General features: G+C 45.1%; 1 protein-coding gene across 1 annotated transcript in view; it reads left to right on the plus strand.

Moving 5' to 3' along the window:
* Window positions 1-7,662: 7,662 nt before the first annotated feature.
* MAML2 (mastermind like transcriptional coactivator 2) overlaps window positions 7,663-19,531 on the plus strand; it is a 280,479-nt gene continuing 268,610 nt past the window's right edge. The window contains exon 1 of the mRNA XM_065423660.1: window positions 7,663-8,094. Within this exon, the coding sequence (XP_065279732.1) occupies window positions 7,663-8,094 (432 nt within the window). The remainder of the gene's footprint in view (window positions 8,095-19,531) is intronic.

Consider the following 19,531-nt stretch of genomic DNA (forward strand, 5'->3'; position numbering starts at 1 on the left):
CAGGCCTCTTCTACAGTGCACCAGAAGAACAAAACCAGTGTACCGCATTACACACCACCTTGTCAAATGCACACCATGCACCAGTTATGATTGTGCCCTAGACATTCATAGTTAATACTTGAGGGTGAAATTATTACACAATACCACATTATTGTTACATACTACTTTTCCTTCCATGCAACTTTTTTTTTTTTGACATTTCGAATACTCTTCATCGTTGCAGATGAATACAGTTCTGCAACAAGAAGTCTATGTTTAACCTCCTTTGCAAAAGTGGGCAATGACTGATTTTTCCAGCTCATATTTTGTTAGCATTCAAGAGGGCTTCTGTATCTCTCTAACATTTACCATGCTTAAGTTTACACTGTTCATGTCTAGAAGCCTTGAGCACATCATTGTTAAAAAGTACAACTGAGGAAAGCGGTTTGGAAATGGATGTAATTTTGTACTGCATAATGGAAGATGTCTACTGCCACCTATTCAGTCAACAGTGTGCTCTTGTTGCCAAGAAGGCTAACGGCATTTTGGGCTGTATAAGTAGGGGCATTGCCAGCAGATCGAGGAACGTGATCGTTCCCCTTTATTCGACATTGGTGAGGCCTCATCTGGAGTACTGTGTCCAGTTTTGGGCCCCACACTACAAGAAGGATGTGGAACAATTGGGAAGAGTCCAGCGGAGGGCAACAAAAATGATTAGGGGTCTGGAGCAGATGACTTATGAGGAGAGGCTGAGGGAACTGGGATTGTTTAGTCTCCAGAAGAGAAGAATGAGGGGGGATTTGATAGCTGCTTTCAACTACCTGAGCGGGGGTTCCAAAGAGGATGGAGCTCGGCTGTTCTCAGTGGTGGCAGATGACAGAACAAGGAGCAATAGTCTCAAGTTGCAGTGGGGGAGGACTAGGTTGGATATTAGGAAACACTATTTCACTAGGAGGGTGGTGAAGCACTGGAATGCGTTACTTAGGGAGGTGGTGGAGTCTCCTTCCTTGGAGGTTTTTAAGGCCCGGCTTGACAAAGCCCTGGCTGGGATGATTTAGTTGGGAATTGGTCCTGCTTTGAGCAGGGGGTTGGACTAGATGACCTCCTGAGGTCCCTTCCAACCCTGATATTCTATGATTCTATAAGCTGCACTGACAAAATAGGGGATGCATTTTAATAAAAATGAATGTGCTTTGCACCTTTTCCCACCATTTCTTTCTCATTCATGCAAGAAAAAGAATTATTAATAACCAGTATTTAATGTAGAGTAAGTGAAGAGTCCTCTTTTAGGTATGTGCCTGCTCCTGTGATGGCTAGAAACCATATAACGTTAATGATTGCTTTGTACTATTTTTTAATATACTTCATATTTTCCCCACCCAAAATAAAAAGGGGTTAATTAAAAAAATAGTTTCTTTTGTCCACAATAGAAAAAATATTCACCTCACTGTAGAGGCAGTACAGGAACAAATTGATTATCACTCTGGCAAGAAACCCACCACACAGCAAGGAAAGGCCAAAAATGTACTTGCACCGGGGAATCTGCTGCAAGAAGACTGACAGATCAGGTGTCAAAACTGAGACATCTGACTGTAATTACACTTTTTACTGGTTCATGTGGATTGTACCAGCTTAGGCACATCCCCATTTACTGACTTGTATATTCCAGCTCTTGTGCATCGCTTCTGAATTTGGCCCTTTCAGTCTTCCCCCATATGAGCAAAAACAAGGAGCAGAGCAAGGCATTAGGGTGAGGGCAGATCAGTAGCTGCAGTGACATTAGCCATTACTTGTTACATGTGCACAGAGCAGTGACACGTACTTCGCAACAGAACACTGTTTAAGCAGTTATGGGGGGGTGAGAGGGCTTTCCCCAATTTCCAAAAAGCCTGGCCTTAATTCCTAGGATTTAGACCAGGATATTCTTGTCAAAGGTAAGACAATGCAATTAAGGCTGTGAATGGGTTTTTCCGGTAACATTGTGGTATCTGGAAAGGAAGAAGGTGGTGGGAATTGTGGCCAAAGAGGTATTTCAGAACGCTACATGCATTCGCTCCAAAGGGTTACACGGGGACTTGTAGTGCAGCATTGCCACATAGAATAAACAGTTCCTTCCCAGCTCTGCCTCTGTGGCCAGCTAGAATTCCCAGAGAGCCCCAAACACATTTGTCTGAAGTGGGTGAGACGTATGCTGCTTAGCAGCCTTTCCCAACTAACCCCATCTCCCATTATTACATATGTTACCTTTGGCAGAGTGAAGAGGAACTTATGGTACCTCTTAAAATAATGTGAAATCTTGATTCCACTACATTATTACATTAAATAAAATTCTAGATTTCTGATTTAATATTACTTAAACTGAACACTACAAAATTCAAAAGACTACATTAATGTAATGATAAGGGATAGAAGTGAATAGAAGTCAACAAAATTTAAACATGCTCTGTAAAGTAATATTAATTTGCATATATTGAGAATATATATTTTAAATCCTATTCTATTAACCATCTGACTATGCAGTGTGTGCAATGTGGGAGAGTTAACAATAAGAGAAGCTTAACTTTCTCATTTCTTAAAATGTTTGCATTTAAATTTATGATCTAAATTTTGCATTAATATTGTTTTTTACATTTAATTTCCTTGTTATTTAAGAAAATAAAGTAGTGTCTGTACTTAATTGTTATGGCAGGAGTCACCAGATGGGGCTGTCACACACAGTCATCTTACAAGTTACAGTAAACTCCTCACTTAACGTAGATCTATTCCTGAAAAATGCAACTTTAAGTGAAACGATGTTAAACTAATCCAATTTTCCCATAAAATTTAATGTAAATGCGGGGGATTAGGTTCCAAGGAAAGGTTTTTTTGGGCAGACAAAAGGCATTATATACTGTACAGTACTGTACTGTAGTTGGGAAGTGCCCCTGGCTTACCCCACACAGGCACAGCCCACTGCAAGCAAGGGCACTAGGAAGCACCTTCACAGCAGCAGTGGCAGCTTTCCTGGAAAAGAACAGGCACCAACTTTTCCGGGGGATGCTCCAGGCCCGTCTCTTCCCATCCCCATTCCATTCCAAGCCCACCTCTTCCCACCCTCACTCCACCTCCTCTCCGGAGCACGCCATTCTGCATCCCCGCTCCTCTCCCTCCCTCCCAGCGCTTTGCGCTTAGGACTTTCTGGGCAGGAGTGTGAGGAGTGGAGATGCGGTGCTTCCCCGCTTTTTCTCTTCCCTCCCAGAAAGTCCTAAGCATCGCCAAACAGCTGTTTGGCGGTGGGGGAAGTGCTGGGAGGGAGGGGGAGCAGGCGGAGAAGAGGAACTCGTGCAATGTTCCCTTGTAAAGTCGCTGCTTTTCCACAAAATCTTACAAGCAGTGGACAGAGCAGGCAGTCAAGCGACGTTATAAGGGAGCATTGCACAACTTTAAATGAGCATGTTCCCCAATTGAGCAGCGACATAACTTTGAAACAATGTTAAGCAGGAGGACGTTAAATGAGGAGTTACTGTATTTTCTTAATATGAGCACCTTTGAGTCTTTAAAGAAGTTCTGTGTTAGTTTTGTGATGCAAAATGTTTTGGGAGGAGTTGCTGCAAGCAGAACAGTATGTGCTCTCTTCCTCAGTCTCTCTAACTGGAGTCAGTTCTTGGAGCAGAATAGCTTCTTGGGAACTGGGCATTAGTGTTGTGCTGAAATTTGTGAAAGAGGGGATTGCGTAGGTGCTCTTTGTGACCACCTCATTTCAAAGACTGGTGTATATAGTGTCGGTAAATTCCTAGATTTTTAAGGCCAGAATGGACAATGAGAATCTGGTGTGAGAAAGTATATTTCTAGCATATCAGAAGGCAATTACATGTACTCCCATATTTAACTTAGCTAGTTTATTTTTATTTGAATAAATAAAGGCCTTCAGCTCTAACCTTTTAGTCATTGTGGATAAACAGTGTGGGTGCGTTAGATAAATACACGTAAATATGGTAAATATCTTGCAGACAGTAAACACGTTCTATAAATTTGAATTACTGATGACATCTTGTTGATTTTTTTTTAAAATGAGAAATGTACATTTATAATTTGAGTCCAGAGGTCAGAACCAAAGAGCTTAAGAAAATATATGATGTAGCAAATGTTAGAATGATCATGTTTTCTTTTTACTTCTCTTAAATAGCATTGCAGACAACTGATAGGATACCACACCTTGTTGTTCATTTCCATTAACCTGGATGTTTTATATATATTCAGTGTTACTCTGGGCAATACATGAATGTGATCTAAAATTGAAAATGTGATATTTGTGAAATAATATGTACACAGGACTAACTCTTAAGGACTCTGCTGGGTTTTTATTAGTTTTTTATATCTCAAAAATGGGTTTTATATTTAAGAGGTCTGTTTTGCAATGTATGCAAAATGTAAGCACATGAACTTGGTCCATAATAAGGGCATTGTAGTTGTCCACAAGAAAAAATGGACACAGGCTGAACATAGCACTCCTTGAACTTATTAAGTTAAATGATCCCACAAAGGCTACAGAATATGTTCAAACAGTATATTTAGATGGGAAAACTAAATGGGAGCCAAAAGGTTTACAAACTGCAGTCATTTTAATTAGAGACAAGAAGCATCACCAAAAAACTAATTGCTGAAATGGCTCAAAATTCAAGGCCCCAATTCAGTAAAGCACTTTAACAGATGGTTAACTTTAAGCATATTCTTCAGTCCCATTGCAGTCAGTGCAACTCTTAAGCAATTTAGGTTTTTCAAAATGTTCGCTTTAGGCATATGAATGCTATTTTCTTTTAAATATATCAAATAAATACCAATAAATTCTTCCACATTCATTCAGCCATTCAGGGCTAAACAAAAATCCCCTCTCCACCTTAGCCACACTTCCCTCTTCTTAACTCAGCTCCTTCAAATGCCTGGGATGCCAGACAGGGCTTGCAGCATGCCTTAAAATCAAAGAACTGGGTTCTATTAGATCAAAAAGAACAGGGCAGTGAGGTTTGGCCCTGCATGTTGACTGTGCTGTGGGACCAGTCCAGCAGTTCTCTCAGGCACAACAACCACTGAGAGCCCCCTATGAGTGGTTATTTGAATGTGCAGTTTCTTGGCTGATATCACGTGTCCAGGATCACAGTGAAATAAGCATGGCTGGATTTACTTGCATATGTATATATGTACGTTATATGCATGTATGTTTTAGGTGATTTTTAGAATCCTTTTGCTTCATTATTTCTAAATTTAAGTAAAAAGGATTTTTGTGTGTGTGGAAAGTGATAAGCACCTGAAAATGAAGGCTCATAAATGAGAGTGCATTTTCACCTTTAATCAAGCATCTCTAGTGTGTCACTATGACACATCCACATTATTACTATTCCAGTCATACCAAATGAGAATGGGGGCCCCCATTGTGCTAGGTGCTGTACAATCACAATCATGAGAAGCAGTCCCTGCCCCAAAGATCCTATAGCCTAAATGGAAAAGGCAGACAAAAGAAGTATTATTGTGTTCATTTTACAGAGGGGGATTGAAACACAGAGATTAGAACCCAGATCATTAAAGATATTTAGGCTCCTGACTCCTATTTATTTGAATGGGAGTTAGGCATGTAAAGACCTGGGCCTACATGAGTTGCCCAAGCACACACAGGAAGTCTGTGTCAGAGCTGGGAACTGAACCCAAAGCTCCTGACTCCCAGCCTTGACCACAAAGACCCTTGGTCTGCTCAGATATGTACACACAGCATTGCACAAGAATGACTACTTTTGTTTTTCCACTTATACTGCAGAGAAATGCAGCTGCTAAGAGAGTTCATAGCTGTGATTTACCTGTGAAACTCCTAGTAATTGCACAAAGGGCTTGATGCTGGGGCAGGAGGGTAAGCAGGGTGCCCTAATATAATTAGTGGATGATTAGGCAATACAAAGAGCTATATATACAGAAGGAGGGAAATGCATTCCCTAGGAATAAGGGAAGTTATTGAACCTTCAGAGCCAGGGAAGAGGTAGCACATAAACCTGGGGATGGAAAGGGGGATTTCCTTGGCTTCCATCCATGCAAATAAATCACTGGGATCATAGTTCATAATTTGCTTCTCTCTTCATTCATCTCCTTTGCCGCTTGGAGGCTTCGTGTTTCTCTTTTGCCTCTTCTCTGTGGCTATTACTTCTTCCTGCAGTGACACCGTCCTTCCACTAGGGCTTCCCAAGACGCTTTCTCCGCCGCCGCCGCTCTGCCTTATCCGAGCACAATGAAAGCCTGTGTGTACCCGTAACCCCCGTGCAGTGAGCCAGTATCAGCAAAGCAGCTAACAACAGACAAGAAAGAGAAAGGGATATTACAAGGTACTTTTCACTTATCAAGTGGGGGAATCCAACAGAGTCACCGCTGATAATTGCACCACAAACACCTAGCCCCACTGTTTGGGGGATGGAATATGCAAAAACACAAAGGAAAATCAGTGGACTACTCTGGGTGCGAAATGCTGGAAGTTTGTAAGTTTCACTATCATTTGTAATTGCTCTGAAGAGCGATCTCTCTCTCTCTCTCTCTCTCTCTCTCTGTGTCTGTGTGTGTTTTCTCGTGCTTTTCTTGATATTGTACTTGGAACTGAAATATCGGGGGGAGTGAGAAATGGAGTATAAGGGAAAATATGCTAAAGGTGATATTTGCCTGCGTTCTTAGTTTGCTTTTATTGCTTGGGGGGGTCGGGGGTGGGTATAAACACTTAATACGGATTTTACACAGTGGCTGGATTAATAGAAAGCAAAGCATGGTCTGAACGTCCAGTTACTGACATTGTTACCAACTGGGGATCCATCTCTTTTATTTTTAGAGGAGCTACAATATTAGCAGCAGACAGTTGGAGACAGTAATAAAACACGAAGACTGGAGAGCAAAGAGAGAGAGAGAGACGAGAAAACACAAAGACTTAACTCATCTGAACCTCCTCCTCCTCCCTCCCCTTTATCTGCACGTTTATTGAAGGCTTATAAAAAAAATCCTCTCGACCAAATTAAAACAAACCAAAACAAGGGAAAGTCTTTGAGTTCCTGCGCCCCATCACGGCAATTTCTTCCTCTGGAGAAATTTCCCCTTAAAGAATCTCTCCCTCCTCCCCAAAATTAAATAAATAAAGCCGCCAAGTTTCACTCTTTTGGGAAGGAGAATCCCTCCGTCTGGGGGACTGGTTTTTTTTAAGGCAGTGGGTTGGTGGTTTGATTTGTTTTATTATTATTCCGCTTTAGAAAGGTCTCTCCCCCGCCCGGGATTTTTGCTGTGTGCATCCATGAGCCCTTCACCCTCCCCCTGGTGCTAATTTGTTTTTATCTCCCTCCTTCAAATGGTTATCTGCAGTCTTGGGACGCAAACCGCCCATCATCTTTAATTCTATGTTGGCAAATACCTAGCGATCGCGGGTCAATCCCATCCCGCCCCCACCCCAGCTCTGGCAAACTCCTCCGGAGAGGTCAAGCCCGATTGCTAAGGGGTGGGGGTGGGGGAGGCTGATCGAGATTTGGGGACTGCCTGGCCCGGGCTCGGGATCCCTTCTCCCCCCCAGCCAGCCCATCCCTCCCTCCCCGTCCCCATCCATGTGGCAGTGAGAACAGAGCTCAGCGTTGTCAGGGGCAGCATCGCAGGCGCTACCCAGCCGGAGCAGCGAGCAGCAGCGTGGCCGGCAGGATGGGGGACACGGCTCCCCCCCAGGCCCCGGATCTCGGGGCCGGTCTCCTGGGAGGGGGCTCGGTGGCCCCCCGGGTGCACAGCGCCATCGTGGAGCGGCTGCGAGCCCGCATCGCCGTCTGCCGCCAGCACCACCAGAGCTGCGAGGGACGCTACGAGCGGGGCCGGGCGGAGAGCTCGGACCGCGAGCGGGAGAGCACCCTGCAGCTGCTGAACCTGGTGCAGCACGGCCAGGGGGCCAGGAAGAGCGGCAAGCACAGCAAAGGGGCGGGCAGCGCCGGCCCGGCTCCCTCTGCCGCGCCGCCGGACTATCACCCGCAGCTGCTCAGCAACGGGGCTGCTGGGGGCAGAAGTGGGATCAACGGGGAGCAGCAGCAGCAGCAGCCGGGCTCAGCGGCCGACGGGGGGCAGAGGAACTCGGCCCTCATTGCGGTAAGTCAGATCCTGTCTCCTTCCAGCTCACAGCGCCGCCTGCAGGTTGTGTGCCCCTGTGTGGGCACCTGGTGCCAGTGGGGCAGAGGCAGAGACACAGGTCCGGTCTGGTCGGTGTGGGGTGTGTGGGCATGGGGTGCCACAGATGCAGAGTGTGTGAGCATCGGGCGCCACTGGTGTCGGGAGTTTGGTACTTGGAGCCACAGGTATGAGGCACTGGGTGCCACTGGTGTTGGATGTTGGGTACTAGGTGCCACCGGTATGGGACATTGGGTACTGGGTGTCTCTGGTGTTGGATGTTGGGGGACTAGGTGCCACTGGTATGGGACATTGGGTACTGGGTGTCTCTAGTGTTGGATGTTGGGGGACTAGGTGCCACCGGTATGGGACATTGGGTACTGGGTGTCTCTGATATAAGACATTGGGTGCCACCGGTATGGGACATACAGGGTGTCACCAATATGGGATGGGAGTACTGAGTGCCACTGGTGTGGGGCATGAGTACCGGGTGTTATCGATGTAGAATGCATGGATACTGAGGGCCATTGGCACAGGTTTGTGAGCATCAGGTGCTGTCAGCCCAGGGGGCATAGGCTCTGGTGCTACTACTGTGGATAGTGTGGATAAATGGGGCATGAGCACGGGATGCCACCAATGCAGGGTGCCTGGGCAGCAGATGCTACTAGTGCACTTGTGTGACATATGGGAACCTGCTGTCTCCTGTGTTTACTGGCATATATACAAAATGACATGTCTGTCAGTGGCGAAGGCAGGGAAAGCCTCCAGCACGCCCATCACAACTTGTTGTTTCCTGCAAAGGAACTTTATTTGCCACTACGATGATGTATGTTTCTGATGTCCCCAGCGTGCTGTGTGTACTGTACATCTATCCCCCAGCCATTCATGATGGCCTTAAAAATACACCAGCCCAGACACAACATTTATTCACCCACAATTTAGTTTTATGATTGGGGGAGGGGGGAAATCTGGCATTGGGTGAATGGGCAAATAGGATCTTCCAAAGCTGATGTGGATGTAATATATATAAATCAATATCTGTAAAAAAACAAGCCAGCAAAATCTCCCCCATACATACACGTCTCCATTTCAGTTCAATTGAATGAGGCTTTGTTGGCATGACACGCTATACCAATGTTTCTAAAATGTAAAAATACAATGTAAAATATTACTGTCTAGATAGAGTTCTGTATATGTGGGTATAACTACATTTTAACCTTCTTCTGAAGCCACTCTTGGAAACAGGATGCCATACTAGAAGGATCATCATTTTGTTCCAGTCTGGCAATTCTTATGTTTTTACACATGCCGGGACGCATAGGTTTTGATCCTGCTCTCACTGAAATTAATGGCAAAACTCCCATTGACTTCACTGCTGCAGGATCAGTCCTGTAGACCTCAATCCTGCAAACACTTGCACATGTTCTTAACTTTACACAGATAAATAGTCTCTGACATGGGCAAAGTTAAGCAAGTCTTTGCAGGATCGTGACCATATGCGGTATCTAGATTGAGTTATTAATCTTTTGGATTTTTGAACGATTGTAATCAGTTTCTATGTATGCATTTGACCCAAATTAGTATGTGGCTTTTCCCTCCAAACTAGCATGACTTGTCATAATTCCACACACAGAAAATACCTCTGGTGTCATTATATGTCTGCTCTGTGATGTCTCTTTAACTTCCATCTCAAGCCAGCTCAAAGAAAAATGCACAATCAGTAAATGGTTAAAACAACATTTAAAAGGTTAAAATGAATATTTACTGAGTTAGAGGACAAAAGCAACATTAAAAATATTCCCAGTGGATTAAATGATCCCTGGTGTATTTTAACATATTGTCCAGGGCTTCAGACAATCGCAAGAATGATTTTAATTCTGGGCAATAGTTTGTTGCTATTGCTTTTGCACCCAGTGACCCAGTCAATATTTATACAGTGTACAGATAGTGAAAAAATGTGTGTGTGTGTGTGTGTGTGTGTGTGTGTGTGTGTGTGTGTGTGTGTGTGTGTGTGTGTATAGGTTAGCTTTAAATTCTGAAGATCAGCAAACACTTAACATTATATAATATTGTGTAGCTAAACAACTGCTTCTCAGACTCGGTGTTTAAAGTATGAACTTGACCCAGAAAGGGATTATTTGCTGTTATCACAGGACACATTTTATGGAGCAAAGTTGCAAGAGTTTTACAGATAATGCCACTTTGTAAATGGCATGATGAATAGACATGTTGAGCTTTTTAAATTGGAAACTGTAGGCCTGAGTGTTTTAGATACAGAAGAGGGAAGTCTCACTACTCTTTTTATGAGAGGTCTGCCTTGCTCTTGGAGCATGTACTAGGCTGCTTTTCCTCTCTACCACGACTCCAGAAAAACACACAAAGAATGACAGTGATGGCTGTTATTTGAATGACTGAAAATAGCTTCATACACACACACACACACACACACACACACACACACATGTGCGTGCCTTTTTAATACTTAATTTATTCTAAAATGGGACCAGCATTGTTGTTTTTCTCATGTTACACTGGTATTCGCTACAATCTGTGGATCTAAATTTGGGGCCACATTATTCGGCATCATACTGAGGGTGATGATGTAAGCATGAATGTGATAACATTGTGTCCAAAGGGAGTTAGACACTCAGACCTGATCCGGTGTTCAGATTAAATCTCTGTATTTCCCATCACAGTCAAGAAAGCCATTATCTTATTTTTTCAGTGAGTGTTAATTAAATGCTTTGCATTCATCTTTAAAACGATAAAAGGCTTTTGCTTAATCATATACTTTCCAAAAAGCTTCACTTTCTAATTTCAGTGAGCAGGCCGGTGTGGTTTTTAACTAGTGGTGACGATTATTATGAAATAACTGGAGGCAGCTGTTTGAAAGTGCTAAGGATACAAACAAAACAAGTCTCAAGAAAATACTTTGATTTTCTTCTTTTGAGTGAAGAAGGCTTTGCCCTTGTTTGTGGAACAGTGTTAAAGGTTGTCAGCATGCTTTCTGCTGTAAAATGCTGTACTTAGCTTCGATTTCTTATGCCCCCAGATCAGCTCAAAGTTAACTGCAGGATGGAACTAAATTTGGGTGCCCCTGAGAAGAGATTTGAAATGGTCACACTAGTTTCTGTATACCTGCATTTCGAGGGGTTTTTAGATCTTACTAATGCAGTGGATGACTTCCCTGATATGTTTGAATACTCAAACCAAATTGTGACTCTGAAGAAGTGCTAGCTCATGAAGCAGCATTGTTTTAGTGGTATCACTGCACATTACTAATTTTCCTACTTTGTGTTGGACACTATATACAGACATTCTTTTCCATTCATTTGCTTCTTTGGGAGGACTAGCTAATTAAGGAACACAGAAAATCACCAGTTCTAAATCATTGTTATGCATAATAGAAGTGGGTGTTCTCCTTACCAATTGTCCCTTAGAACATTATCTGAGGTATTCAAAAACCTCTGACAGGATATGGGGATGTAACATTCAAATAGTCAAATATCACATACCAAGTAGAGGAGAACCTCAGAGTTATGAACACTTCAGGAATAGAGGTTGTTTGTAACTCTGAAATGTTTGTAACTCTGAACAAAACGTTATGGTTGTTCTTTCAAAAGTTTACAACTGAACATTGACTTAATACAGCTTTGAAACTTTACTATGTAGAAGAAAAATGATGCTTTCCCTTTATTTTTGTAGTAGTTTACGTTTAACACAGTACTGTACTGTATTCGGTTTTTTGTTTTGGTCTCTGCTACTGCCTGATTGTGTACTTCCGGTTCCAAATGAGGTATGTGGTTGACTGGTTAGTTCATAATTCTGGTGTTTGTAACTCTGAGGTTCTACTGTAGTGTACTGAATTACTCTATTCAATTCTTGTGCTCTCAAAAAAACAGGACGAAATTATGAGCCAGAGAATAAAGCCATGTATACACTAGCACTTAGGTTGGCAAAACTTTTGTTACTCAGGGATGTGAAAAAAAATACCCCCTGAGTGACATAAGTTTTGCCGGCATAAGCGCTTGTGTGCACAGACACTCTCCCACTGACATAGCTACTGTCGCTTATTGAGCTGGTTTTATTATGTCAATGGGAGAGCTGTGCCGCTGTAAGCTTGTAGTGTAGACATGGCCTAAGGGGGCCCTTCATGGGTTCCAGCCATAGCATGGCTGGGGAGAACAAGCCCTGCTCCCCACTAGTCATTCAGAGTGCGCTCACTGCTTGAAAGGGAGAGGTCCTGGTAGGATTGCCAACTTCCTAATTGCACAAAACCGAACACCCTTGCCCTGCCCCCTGCCCTGCCTCTTCCTCACTCCTTCTCCAAGGCCCCGCCCCCCACGAACTCCATCCCCCTCCCTCCGTCACTTGCTCTCCCTCACCCTCACTCACTTTCACTGGGCTGGGCAGGCAGAGGGCTGTGGTGTGGGAGGGAGTGCAGGCTCTGGCTGGGGGGTGTGGGCTCTAGGATTGGTCTGGGGATAAGGGGTTTGGGGTGCAGGAGGGGCTGTGGGGTGCTCCAGGAGGGAGTTTGGGTGCGGGAGGGGCCTCAGGACTGGGACAGGGAGTTGGGGTGCGAGAGGGGGTGTGGGCTCTGGGAGGGAGTTAGGGTGCAGGAGGGGGTTCCGACCAGGGGCATGGAGTTGGGGTGCGAGAGGGGGTTCGGGAAGCGGACTCCGGCTGGGCGGTGCTTACCTCAGGCGGCTCCCAGAAGCGTCTGGCATGTCCAGCTCCTAGGCGGAGGGGCCAGGGGGCTCTGCATGTTGCTCGCACCCACAAGCGCTGCCCCACAGCTCCCATTGAACATGGTTCTCGGCTGGCACTCAGGGCGGGGGCAGCACACAGAGCCTCCCTGGCCGCCCCTGAGCCTAGGAACCAGACATGGCGGCCACTTCCAGGAGCCACGCGGAGTCAGGGCAGGCAGGAAGCCTGCCATAGCCACAGGCCGGACTTTTAATGGCCCGATCAGCGGTGCTGTCCAGAGCCACCAGGGTCCCTTTTCAACCAGGCAAACCTAGGTCCTGGCCCTCTGACCCCTCTTCCCCACACATCAGAAAGTGATGGGTTATGCTAGTGAACTCTCTCCTCACCTTCTCCAAGGGCAGCAGAGCTACTGCTCTGGGGTGCATTCCCATGATCTCGCAAAGGAGCTCTAGCTAAGGCGTTATCTGCACAGAGGATTTTTTGCACTGATTCAACCCCCTAATGTGGACACACTGCACCCATATGAACTGTGAAGTTGCACTGGTGCAAATCACAGGGGTTTTGCAAGGGTGCACTTACCCTGGTGTAATTACCCTCGTAGACAAGGCCCTGAGCTGGGCATAACAACTTCTGGGGACTCAGGCTGCAGCATAGCCCTTCTGCTTGCATGAGCCAGGTTCGAGATCTATGGTTTATCTGTTGAAGAACGCTGGATCATTACATTTGTTACTCCTGGGGGAATTCTGTGCCAAAAAATTAAAAATTCTGTGCACAATATTTGAAAATTCTGCAAAATTCTGCATATTTTATTTGTCAAAATAATACAATATAATCATGACAGTTTCAATTATTTTGGTAAATTATTTCAAAATACGTGTCAGCAAGTACGTCTGTAACAATATGGACAACAGCAACAACAAAAGATTCAGGGAATGTTTTTTTGACAGATAGATGCCTAACTAGACATATTAATACAGAACGTTGAGTAATTAATTTAAACTACAATACAGGAATGTATTTCCTGCACTCCTCAGAAAAAGTTAAAAGGCTTCGGGGAGTCAGGCATAATGGAGGAGCTGAGGGAGAGGGAAGTAATTGCTGGGGAGGAGCCTGAGAGTGAACCTGGAGGATTGCTGGGTATGGGCGGGAGAAGTATGGAACAGTTTTTTTTTGTGAGGGGGAGGGATAGTTAGGGAGCCTCCCCCATGCAGATCCTGGCTGACCCCCTAGCCTCTCCCATTCAGTCAGGCACATCTGCCCCTGTGTGTCCCTGCACCCCCCATCCCCATATGGCCCTGCAGCCCCCTCCCCCATCCCCATGTGTTCCTAACCTCCTATCCCCTGTTCTCACGTGGCCCTGCAGCCCCCCATCACCTGTCCCCATGCGGCCCTGCAGCCCACCCCACCTCCCATTCAGCCCCTGACTCAATGCTGTCACCCCACTAGCTCCTGAGCCCACACCCCAGTCTGTCCCCCCTACTAGCCCTTCTGAACCCCTGTCTGTGACACCCCCCCCCCCAAACAGCCCCGCATGTCCCACTCTGTCCGTCCGGTGCCACCTCACCTGGCCTCACTGCAAGGAATGCAGCCTCTCTGGCTGGCTGCCATCTCTTCTGGTGCCACAGCAGCCTCTGTGGGTGAAAGGTGTAACTGCAGCGTCTCTCCAGCAGAATCTGTATTCTTCTGAGAAAAAAAATCAGCAGGGGACATGAATTCTGCACATGCGCAGTGCCACAGAATTCCCCCAGGAGTAATTTGTTTTACAGATCCTGGTGCTTTATTAGAAGTTGTTACAAATCCTGGTGCTGTCCAAGTCAGTGGCAACACTCCCCTTGACTTCAGTGGGAGCAGGAGCTGGTCCTTGGTGAAGAAAGATGAATTGAGTCCACATGCTTTAGGTCAGGTTTTCATATATACAGCAAAGGTATGTCTACACTTCAGTGTAAGCCCTGGGTTCAAACTCAGGCTCGAGCCAAACCCCACTTCTGTCTACCCACAAATCACCCAGGGATTGGATCCAGGGTCCCAGGATCCCATGAGGGTGGAGGGTCCAAGCCTGAGTCAAGCTGGGACCTAGGGTTCAAGCCCAAGTACTTTGTACTGTAGATACAGTCCTACTGGAAAATGTGCTTTGGGAGTCCACCAAAAGTATCCCACAGTCCCACAGACTGACTTTCTTTGTTCTCTGGACAGTCAAATTTTCCCACACTGCACCACGAACAAAGGGCCAGAGTGGCCACATTTTGGGAGGGTGCTAGGAAGTCTTGAATATGAGTGGTTGGACTCAGGCTGCATAATGCAGTGTAGATGCTGGAGCCCCAGGTTGGGACCCAGGGTTCAACAATTCCTAACCTGGGGTTACAAATGAGTATAGACCCTCAAGCCCTAGGTTAACAAACCTAGAGTCTGCTAACTCGAGTTCTATTCCTGGGCTTATGTTGCAGTGTAGACATACCCAAGCAGGCTCCAGTGAAAGATTGGATGTGGCCATATACAGTCCTTCACATTATTGAAAAGCTATCGTGTTTAGGGGTATCGGGTGGATGGCACACAGAAGTAAATATTTGACACCCCATGAAGTTTGAAATATTAATTGTTAGCTTGAAAGTATAAAACAGTTCAAACAATTAGTACAACTGTGTTGGGTTTTTGATTTGATACTAATCGGTTTCCAGTTAGCAGTTTAAAACAAATATTTTTTTCCCTAGTAAAACATTTTTGCCAGCAATATTTGCTGACGGGTGAATAAAGACCAGACTTGTTGGCTGAACCCCTGTGACTGTATCTGACTGAGTGACAAATTTCCTCTCTAGGAGAGTGTTAGGAGACCTTATTATGCAGTCTGTGTACAGCCATCTTTTCCTAAAGAACTGACCTTTTTTGGTTACTCTTCCCAGCGCAAACTGTAATAGCCAGACTGTTCTGGTTTTCATTACATATCTGTTACAGTTATGTGCTGGAGGCCATTTTCCAGTGGTCTGAACAGTAGATTTGTAATACCTAGAGACTCTGGAACTGCAGGTTCTAATCCTAGCAGGGCTGATACATCTCTTTGTTTTTCCAGTGTAGATTGAGTACCTTGCACTGGGGCTTGTAGGGATTTCCTCTCAGAGGTATTACTATTCTCTTCGGGTTCTTATACTACAACCATCACGATGGTATCTGAACTCCTTGCCACAAGTGTGTTAAGTGATGTGGCTGTCACTTGTGATGTATGAATCTTTCCTACGTTCACTCTTCCTCTCCGTTGGGGGAAAACTGCCTGTGGATTTTTTTATTGTTATTATTTTCTTTACATTGGAAAGCGACTGGGTGGAAATGGCCTCTTGCTCCACATGCCTTCTCCCTGTGTGTGTCCTGTCTGGTTTGCAGCTCTGTAGAGCGGATATAGCTAACAGAGGGGGCTGGATACTAGCCCTTCTAGTTCACAAAGTTCCAATCAGTCACACCTGTGCAAACCTATGGACGGCAATGGTTTTGCACAGTGTTGCTGAGGGCTCAATTGGAAGGCAGTTAGGATTGCACAGCTGAATTTGGCTTGTAGAACTTTTATTACAGGTGGTTATGCTGGAAATCATGGAGAGACAGTAAACACTGAGCCTTCACCATGCCAATGCCAGTTTGAAAGTCACGTTTCAGGGTAGATTCACACTTGAAATACTGAGGTTTGGTCTGCTCATTAAAGACCTTCTGGCACTTTCTGTAAGAGTAGGTGCTTCACCCTAGTATCCTCGGCCCCAAGTTTTCCCCTCCGTCACCCCTGTGCTACTCATTGTGAACAAGAGTTGATTGCCAGTCTCCGCTCCCAGAAATGGTTGCATTTCACTGAAACCTGGTCTACACTAGAATTTTACACCAGTATGTCTCTGAGGGGTGTGAAAAATCCACCCCCCCCCCCCGAGAGACATAAGAACGGCCAGACTGGGTCAGACCAAAGGTCCATCTAGCCCAGTATCCTGTCTTCTGACAGTGGCCAATGTCTGAAGGGAATGAACAGAACAGGTAATCATCAAGTGCTCATCCCCTGTTGCCCATTCCCAGCTTCTGGCAATCAGAGGCTAGGGACACCATCCCTGCCCATCCTGGCTAATAGCCATAGACGTAGCTATACCAACCCAACCTCTGGTGTAGACAACACTAGGCTGACAGAAGAATTCTTCCACTGACATAGCTACCACCTCATGGGTAGGTGGATTAACGACACCAATGGGAGAATGGCTCCTGTTGGCATAGGTAGTGTCCACACTGAAGCGCTACAGCTGCGCCACGGTAGCACTTCAAACGTTGACAAGCCCTGATTCTGGATGGTTTAAAGCTTGTTAGGCTGCAGTGTGCTGCAGCTGTGTGCTGATAAGGGAAGTTTATGTATCTGAATCAGATAGAAATGCATCAGCTTGGATCACTTTGTGGGTAGAAAGGCTTTGAGTCACTGTTGAGAGCCCTTTGGCCTGCAGGGAACCATTGTTTAGCTTGGATCTGGGCCCCTTTTGTCTTAATCTACTTTGGCTGTACAACCATTCTCTGAGCAAAAATCTGGGGGAACCCTTGGGAGCCATATAAAGTGTATTTTTAATTAAACATTGAGTAAGTTACACTTGTTAAGTGTCTGCTAGTTGAGAAGCTTGGCCAGGCTTGTTCAGGTCTAGCTTCCCAGCCAAAGCACCTGCTTCCTTTGAAGCCTTTACACCATTGGGTAACTTTCATGGAATTCCCCTCCATTCTTCAGTAGTTTAACTTGCAGTTTTTACCTGCAGGGCTTCTGTAGCTATCAAGCAGCAAAACTTGTCCTGACAAATCATCCAAGCCAAAAGAATTGGTTAGTTAGCCTCCATTGGCCCTTATGCCGTATTTCACAGCATGGTTTACACATGTGCTGTTCCTCATCTTCAGATCCCTGGTGTGTGCTACCCAAGCAGAGGAGAGTGGTAATGCTTCTATTTCCTCTGTGCTGAGAAGTGTGACTCCTGCGAAAATGTAAGTCTCTCTGTGGGGAAGTCTGAACTGTTGAAAGGGTGACTGTGCTCCTGTGAGTCACATGAGCTGCTTCTCCAAAACCTTGACTTAACTTGGTATTATAATTTTTTTAACAATCTTAAGATTTCCCTCCAGCCCCGAAGGAAAGTTGCCTGCCTAAGTGCAAAAGAAGGTGTACGTGGTCTGAAGTTGTAGTAGAGTTTACAAATGATCAGGACTTGAAGAATTTGCTAGACACCAACTAGCCAAAAGACTAACCTAACTAGCCAAAGTCATAGATGAAAGTGGGATCCCCACTAGTTAAGTGCAATAGAATTATAGGATGGTTAAATAAGCCTCTGTTCAATAGTGTAGGTTTTTAACAGTAATTCAGTAGAGCACATTAAATTTACACAGAACCCATGAATCTCTATCCATCCCACAGCCTTGTGGCCTCTGTCAAGAGGAGAAGGGAATGAGGTCTTGGATCTTCTGCCCCTCCCCTGTCGCCAAATCGTGGGTCCCACTCCCCAGTGGGTGCCTCTCATAGCTTTGCCAACAGCAGCAGGATGGAGCTGATGTGATTCTCGACAGCACATTGCTTTCCAAAGAGTTCAGATTAGGAGCAGTGAAATGACAGGGCTCTTACCCGTTTTGCTCTGCTGATGCCCAGAAGAGCTCTGAGCAGTGAATGAGGCATCTGTATTAGCTGCAGACTCAGAAAAACCACATTGTACGGGTTGATATTTGGATCACTTTTACATCATAGCAACCATAAAGGCTGGATTTTATTGTAAATGAAAGCATACACTGGTGATTTATGTCCCCACACTTGCCTGGGGAAGGCTTCCCATTTGCCACCGGAGAGTTGGCATGGGGATAATTAATTAATGATAATTAATAATTATTAGTATTATGTAAGTGCCAATACTATGCCAAGCACAAAATGCTGATAGTTCCCCACCATAGGTGCTTGTAGAGGCAGAGCTGGGACTAGAAACGCTTTGCCTGAGTCCCAATCTAGCGCTCTATTCAGTAGACCATGCTGGTATAAATCAGATCAGTTCTTTTTGTGTCAGTTTCCCCATCATGAATCATGAACCCCAAACATTCACCTATCATGAGTCAGGCTCCCAAAAATCATGAGATTGGTTTAAAAATCATGAGGTTTTTTTATATAAAAAAATTTGGCTTCTTTTTACTTGCCTTCTGTTTTTCTGAGCCATCATGGTGCCCTCAGGTCACATTTTCAAGCTTTTCTCTGTGGCCACGAGGGTTATAAAGTTAGTTTAAAAAACAACAATGTGAAAGCTGTGAGTCTCGCATGTTCACATGACTCCAGGAGCTGAGGCTTTTTGTAAGGCATCAAGTATTACAAGACTCACACTAAAATCCTAAGAGTTGACTGTAACTGTCCCTCCTTTTTAGAGAAGAGGGTGGCATTCACATCTGAAAGCCTTTAAGTTATTATTGTTTATATTTGCGTGTATTTTGTTGCATGTCTGTCGTCTTGCCGGCTGTTTTGCCTCTGATTATTTTCTTACTCAAACTGGCTGCCTCCGTGCAGTGCTGCTGCTCAGCCCTTGTGCTAACTAGTGACAGACAGTGGGAGTGGAATCACAAGCATACCCAAGACAGCTGCTGTTCGGATAGGCAGCACAAGCACTCCCCAGCGGCAGTGTGTTTTCACGGCTGTTCACATTACCTGCTGTTAAAACTGTGTGATTCCACTCTGGTAGCATCATGGGCAGATTCATGG

The sequence above is a fragment of the Emys orbicularis genome, chromosome 1 (assembly GCF_028017835.1).
Source record: "Emys orbicularis isolate rEmyOrb1 chromosome 1, rEmyOrb1.hap1, whole genome shotgun sequence".
NCBI lineage: Eukaryota > Metazoa > Chordata > Testudines > Emydidae > Emys > Emys orbicularis.